This window comes from Lolium rigidum, chromosome 1 (assembly GCF_022539505.1).
Source record: "Lolium rigidum isolate FL_2022 chromosome 1, APGP_CSIRO_Lrig_0.1, whole genome shotgun sequence".
Lineage (NCBI taxonomy): Eukaryota > Viridiplantae > Streptophyta > Magnoliopsida > Poales > Poaceae > Lolium > Lolium rigidum.
In genome coordinates, this window is record NC_061508.1 from 103,741,251 (window position 1) to 103,748,341 (window position 7,091).

At 42.5% G+C, this 7,091-nt stretch overlaps 1 protein-coding gene across 1 annotated transcript; it reads left to right on the forward strand.

Moving 5' to 3' along the window:
• Nucleotides 1-2,437: 2,437 nt before the first annotated feature.
• Nucleotides 2,438-5,196, forward strand: LOC124705372 (nuclear transport factor 2-like). Its single transcript, XM_047237133.1, has 2 exons — nucleotides 2,438-2,822; nucleotides 4,857-5,196. The coding sequence occupies exons 1-2, from the start codon at nucleotides 2,526-2,528 to the stop codon at nucleotides 4,926-4,928; spliced, it is 369 nt and encodes a 122-aa protein (XP_047093089.1). The 5' UTR covers nucleotides 2,438-2,525; the 3' UTR covers nucleotides 4,929-5,196.
• Nucleotides 5,197-7,091: the final 1,895 nt, after the last annotated feature.

A 7,091-nucleotide genomic window follows, 5' to 3' on the forward strand; every position in this document is an offset into this window, starting at 1 on the left:
ATTGTCTCGCAGATCCCCGTGTACCGGGGGTCCTTGCCGGGGCGCGCGGCCTCCTTGGACCGCAAAAGAGAACGCGGCCACGACCAGCTCTTCAACGACTACTTCCAACCCAAGCCATTGTTCTCGCCGGCGTTGTTTCGCCGTCGTTTTCGGATGTCCAAAACGTTGTTCCGCCGGATAATGGATGGCGTCAAGCTCTACGACGACTACTTCTGCGCGAAAGCGGATGCAATTGGCAAGGTAGACCTCTCTTCGTACCAGAAATGCACTGCAGCGATTAGGATGCTCGCATATGGCGTTGCCGGTGATTTCGTAGATGAGTACACGCGCATGAGTGAGTCTACCGGCTTGGAAGCGATGTACGGGTTACTGCAGAGCGGTGATCGGTTCGTTCGGAGAACGAGTACCTCCGGCAACCTAATGCGAGAGGACACGGCTCGTACGTTGTCAATCAACGCTTCCGGGGGTTTCCTGGGATGCTTGGCACCATAGACTGCATGCACTGGGAGTGGAAGAACTGCCCCTTTGGTTGGCAGGGGGCATACAACGGCCAATCTGAGGGGTGCACAGTCATTCTTGAAGCTGTTGCTTCACATGACACATGGATTTGGCACTCATTCTTCGGAATGGCTGGCTCGCACAATGACATCAATGTGCTGCAGCGCTCTCCGGTGTTTGATAGGCTAGCGTACGGTCAGTCTCCTGATGTGGATTTTGAGATCAATGGCCACCACTACACCAAGGGGTACTACCTTGCTGATGGTATCTACCCACCTTGGGCTACACTCGTGAAGACAATCCGAAAACCCAACTCAGAGCAGGAGGCAAGGTTTGCCAAAGAGCAGGAGGCAGCCCGGAAAGATATCGAGCGGGCGTTTGACATCCTCCAAGCTCGTTGGGCTATCGTCAGACACCCTGCCAGAACCTGGGATGTGCAAACTCTGTGGGAGGTGATGACCGCTTGTGTAATCATGCATAACATGATTGTTGAGGTAGAGCGGGATGATTCACTCTTTGATAATGAGTGGGAAGGCCAGGGAGAGTTGGTTACTTCTCAAGGTGGTCCGGCATCATTCCAGGACATTCTTCATGCGCATCATGAAATTCGAGATCTAGCTGTACACAACCAGCTGCAGGCTGATTTGGTCGAGCACATGTGGCAGCATGTAGGCAACAATGCTGCAAACAACAATGATGAAGGAAATCCCGAAGCCTAAATCATTTGTATCGTTTTTACATTTTATTTGAATAATACTTTATCATTGATTACGTGGACAATGTACTGTGTAATAAATTTTGAGCATTTGAACTATTTTACATATTTTCTATAATTTATTTGGCATTTTATAGTGAATTTACAAGCAAAAAGCCATCGCGACCCAAATCTGCGCGTTGGGCGCAGTGCGCGACCCAAACGGACGCGCGGACGCGGGCTCCGTCCGCATCACCTAAACAGCCTAAAACAGATGACCCAGCGCGTCCGTTTGGGTCGCTAGGTTGGAGATGGCCTAAGAACACCCAACCACTAGTTGATTCTCCCGCTTCTTGCGAGATTTTGCGATGACAAAGGAGAAGAAGAAGACGCCAAAGAAGGAGGAAGGCACATGTTTACGGTGGATCGCGCCACCTGTGGGCAGTGTCAAGATCAATGTCGACGCAGCGGTACGCAAGCACCAGAACTTTGGTGCGGTTGCGGCGGTGTGCGAGGCGAGAGGACGGGCATTACCTTGGAGCATCGGCCGTGGTGATCCAGGGTATCTCGGACCCAGCAACCCTAGAAGCGCTTGCATGTAGAGAGGCTCTAGCTTTGGGCCGGGATTTGCTTCAAGAGAGGGTGTTCGTGGCGACAGATTGTTTGGAGATTGTCGAGAGCATGAAGGAAAGCAACCTGGGCCGCTACAGCTCAGTGTTGAACGAAATCCAAGCAAGATCCGAAGAATTTTCTCTTGTGCGTTTTGGTCACGAGAAGAGGGCGTCAAATGTAGAAGCTCATAGTCTAGCAAAGAGCTCTGCATACTTATCACCAGGTCGTCATGTCTGGCTGATCAATTCACCAGACCATTTTTGTATTCCTATGAACATGTCTAATGAATAAAGGACGGCTGGTTATGCTCAAAAAAACAAAAAAAACTAGTTGATTCTCCCCACGATGGGACTTCAAACCACTGGATTCACTATGAATATACGTTAGTACCACACTAAAACGAGCCCACGAACACACCACAGCCCATGAAAACCGAGTCATATCCTAAAAAAGAAGTCTCAGGAAAAAAAAACCCCATCCCAGCCCAAATGCCCAACGCGGTATTCCTCCATCGGCGGGCCCAGCCCGACGCCGTAGCGTCCTTCCCACGCCAACGCCCAACCCCACCCACCCACGCCCATCCCATCCAAATCAGCAGCAATTATTATTCCCCTTGGCGAACGAACCCCTCTCCCCATTTACTCCAAACGCCCCCGAGACCCAGCCGGCCGCATCCAGAGCTCCAAACCCTAGGCGAGGCGAGGCAAGGCGCGGCGAGGCCATGGATCCCGACGCGGTGGCCAAGGCCTTCGTGCAGCACTACTACCAGACCTTCGACTCCAACCGCGCCGCGCTGGCGGGGCTCTACCAGGACGGCTCCATGCTCACCTTCGAGGGCGAGAAGTTCGGCGGCGCCGCCGCCATCACCAACAAGATCGGATCCCTCCCCTTCCAGCAGTGCCAGCACAAGATCGACACCGTCGACTGCCAGCCCTCGGGGCCCCAGGGCGGCGTCCTCGTCTTCGTCTCCGGCACCATCACCACCGGCCCCGGCGAGCACCCGCTCAAGTTCTCACAGGTCCGCGCCACCCCCCGCCAAATATTCCCCTTGTTTCTTCCTATTACGTGCCGATCTGTTCCTATTGGTTGCTGCGCTCCTTCGTTTGGCCCCAAATCATACACAATCGGACGGAGCGGTCTTCCCTGGAACTGGTCGACTCTCGATTTGTTGATAAAAAAATGTTTGTCTGATATGTCCATAACTCTTACTATCGTGATGGCTGGGTTTGGTCGATCTCCTAGCCTAGCCTTTTTTGTTATCAATAGATTATACTTGATTACTTACAGTAGTATATTTGGGTAGTAGTTGTATTTGTTTGAGCCGCAAGCCTTATGTTGGAGATGTGAAACCGTGAGTTGCGACGTTTAGATCTCTGCCTCATAGCTGCCAAGTTTTCTTGTTTGTATAATCACTGGGTTCTCCCTTTGGTACTTCTATTATTTCCTAGCAATGTTTTTTTAGATTTGTTTGAGGTAGTTGAAAGGTAATTTGTTCATACGATCTGTACCCTGTTGTTCCCTATGTTACTATTCTTAGAATTTTGAATCTGGTCAAGAGCTTTTATTGACTACTCCCTCGGTCCTAAAATAAGTGTCAAAGCTTTTTCTAGATAGACAAAAGTGAGACACTTATTTCAGGAAGGAGGTAATCTATTGTGTAGTACTAACCATGCTCATTGTTACGGCTTTAAGTTGTTTCTTCTCTAAGACCCCTGTGCAGTATGATTTGATTTTTCTGTTGTTTGTATCTAGTCTGTGGTGTATCTCCAAGCTTGATCTTTCATTGTTTCTTTGGCTCAGTCTATCTCAAGTCACTGACTTTGTTGATGTGTAGTGATTGACTTGTTACCAAATATTGATGTGCTGCTGTTTCATTCCGAGAACAGATACTACGGCTTTCTCTGTTCCATCTGCAGTATTTTTTTTTTGCATGACATTTAGTCCACTGAATCACATTTTTGCGTAATTTCCCTACTAGTAGATATTAGATCAAATATTAATGTCGTGATATCTTTTTTTGCCTGACAAAGTAATATCATGTCCGTGTTAATTATTTTTCTTCTTGCTGGAGTGACTTGACACTTAAGATGCTTTACATTCTTGTTCACTTAATTTTATGCTTGTCCGCATGGAACATGTGGTAGCTTTAATTCTGTATTCATCTGAAATAATATGATTCATCTCCTTGTGGTGTCATGAACTTGGGTTATGTTTTTTTTCCATTTGTTAAAAAGGAGGACTACATCAAGAATTTTCAGTCCCATGTAACTTGGAACATAGTCTGTTTGAAAGTATTAGATTGGGGTGGTGTACCGATTGTGCCGTTTCTGTTGGAAGTTTCACTGCCTTCTGTTCTGGAATTCCTGTCACCATACAGTGATACAGTTATATTCAGGAGGTCGTTTAAAAAAAACAACGGGATTAATATTAAGTTGACCCAACTGTTTTTGAAATGTACACACTTCTATACAATACCTCAACTGTTATCTTCTAATGCTGTACATCTTATATTTTTTAGGCTACACAAAGCTTCCTCGTAATCAATACGGTGATATTTGTATTTGTATTTTGGAGTTTCTAGATAGAATTGAGCTCTGCTCATTGGATTAGATGGTCCTTACAAATAAAATAATTTGCAATTCAGATCTCACGTGCCTCCTTTCTTTAACCACTTAATGTTTTATAATACTTATGTTAGCATCTTTAGAACACTGTAGCTCTTAGATGGTTCTTGATTGCCTTGTATGACTGATCCTTTGAATGGGGCAGCTAATTCGCATCCATGTCCATGTATTCACTGTTTGTTCGCATGAATACTATTAGGATGGTTTTCTTTTCTGACAGGAGATGTCCTTTGAATGAGGCAGCTAATTCACACCCATGTCCATGTGTTCCCTCTTTGTTTGCATGAATATTATTAGGATGTTTTTTTTTTCTGACACGAGGTGTAGGTTACGAGAGTTTCATGGAAGTACATTGTGATGTTCATTGTAGTTGACGGCCATATAAGGATGTATAATGTTTCTAACCTTGTGACCCACTGTATTTGCAGATGTTCCATTTGCTGCCAGCTGGAGGGTCCTTCTATGTGCAGAACGACATGTTCCGCCTGAACTATGGTTAAGGAAGGTCGAACACTCTTGCAGCAAAGAACTGGTTCAGGGATTTATGTTGAATGATGAATACCGAATGATGCTGTAGACTCTTTGCTTGTTTGTCAATTTGTGGAAATCATCGCAAGAAATTGCCAGACTCGATAGGCATCAACCAGATATTTCTTTATTATGTGTGGGATGTAGTGTGGCCTTGCATTGTTGTCGCTCGGGTAACACTTCCTCTGGAATGCTGAAGGAAACCGTTGAAGTATTGTCAATGCATGTCATCTTTGGGTTTGTTTTGTGGTCATTTAAGCTTATTACTTTTCCATGTCCCAAGAATTTCTCCCCTGGCCTTGCTTGGGTAACTGTAAATTACACTTGCCGTCAACGCTGAAACAAATGCTGGGAATGGTACTCTCTATCTCATCTCAGTTTATTATGCCTTCATGTAGTTTAATTTTTTTTACCATAAATTTGGCTGAATGAAGTATGTCACAAAAATTATATCAGTGGAAACGTTTTTTTAAATATGAATCTGATAATATTTGTTTGTTCCATATAATCTATATTTTATTGACCAAATTTATCGTTAATATTTTCTTAAAGAACGTGAAGCCTAATAAATCAACATGAAAATGCTGAAAAATAAAAATACTTCATGTACAATTTGCAAAGATTAGTCACAATGGAAAGTATTGTACATAGTAACTTTCATCATATTTAATATTTTATAGAATGCAAATTTATATGCCATTAATTTTTCTAGTTATACATGTTATGATACAATGTCTTCCTATGATACTACTCTATCACTCTTATCTCTCTCTTTATTAATTGTTGTGTCATATTAGATTTTTGCCAACATGGTATATATGTTATACTACTTATAGTAGGAGTAAAATAGGTAGTAATATTACATATCTCAAATTTTTTTGGTGACATGACAATAAATAAAGAAAGAAATTGATGTGCTAAATAACTATGTTATCATAACATCACACGATGAGTCAACAATAAAATAAATGACATAATATATGAAAAATACCATACAAAAGTTACAACCCACTATGAAGCAATCTTCAAGAAATCGTTAACCGTTAACTTATCAGTCAGTCTTAAAATGAAGATTAATCGTTTATCGGCTGATTAATTGATCTTACCTGTCGGCCATTTATCTGCTTATTTTTTGGAAGTCCTAATTTTTAGCATTATTTTTTTACATCATGGTATGTAAAAATAATATTAGACCATTGAATAGAAATATTACATTGATTCCTTGCATTGGAATCAATAAAAATAGAAAATAATAAGACTAAAATTTCACTAAAAATCATCAAAATTATCGGTCATCAAACTGAAAATTGGTCGAAATATCAGTGCCGGCGATAAATCAGCAGATATGCGAAAATCTTATCGGTTACCACCCGATTCACGATAAATCGGTGTCTCGACCGATTTTTCAAACAATGCTATGAAGTTAGTAACATAAATTAATAACATTTGCATATTACTAGTCTAAATTACTCTCCACTATGACTAATCTTAGTACTCCCTCCGTCCAGGATAACAAGACTTCTAAGGAAAAACAGCGCGACCAAGGCAGCAGATTAGTGGTTCGTTTCATGGAGCCAAAATCAGCAGTTTCAACCAATCAGCGTCAGTTTCCATATTTTCTCCATAAAAGCCTAATAATTAGGCCCACTGATTTAGGAGCAATTAAGGGAGAGAGAGGGAGGAAGGTGCGGTGGAGAAGAATTCACATGCATGCGGTGGAGAGAATTAAGGGAGAGAGAGAGGAAACCATGCGGTGGTGGAGGAGATTAGCCATAATTAGGCCCACTGATTTAGGAGCAATTAATTCTAACAAGCCTTGTGGAGGTGGAGTTTCTGGACAAATAGATTTTCACTAGAGGCCTAGTTATCCTGGACGGAGGGAGTACTTACGATGCTTCATTATGGCTAGTCAATAAGAGCATCATAAGTACTCCCTCGAATTGGTACTAGATAAAGTTTGACCATTAATTTGGTCAACAAAATATGAATTATATGTCTACAAAATTTATACCATTATATTTGTATTTAAAAAAGGTTTTCAATGATATAATTTTTGTGACATATATTTTATATTTTATTGACAAAAATAATGATCAAACCAATTTCTTCAAATACGTGCATGTTAAACCGTATGA

Coding starts and splice junctions, on each gene's coding strand:
- LOC124705372 (XM_047237133.1), top strand. CDS start 2,526: ATGGATCCCGACGCGGTGGCCAAGGCCTTCGTGCAGCACTACTACCAG. Junction 2,823..4,856: donor ACCCGCTCAAGTTCTCACAG/GTCCGCGCCACC, acceptor CTGTATTTGCAG/ATGTTCCATTTGCTGCCAGC.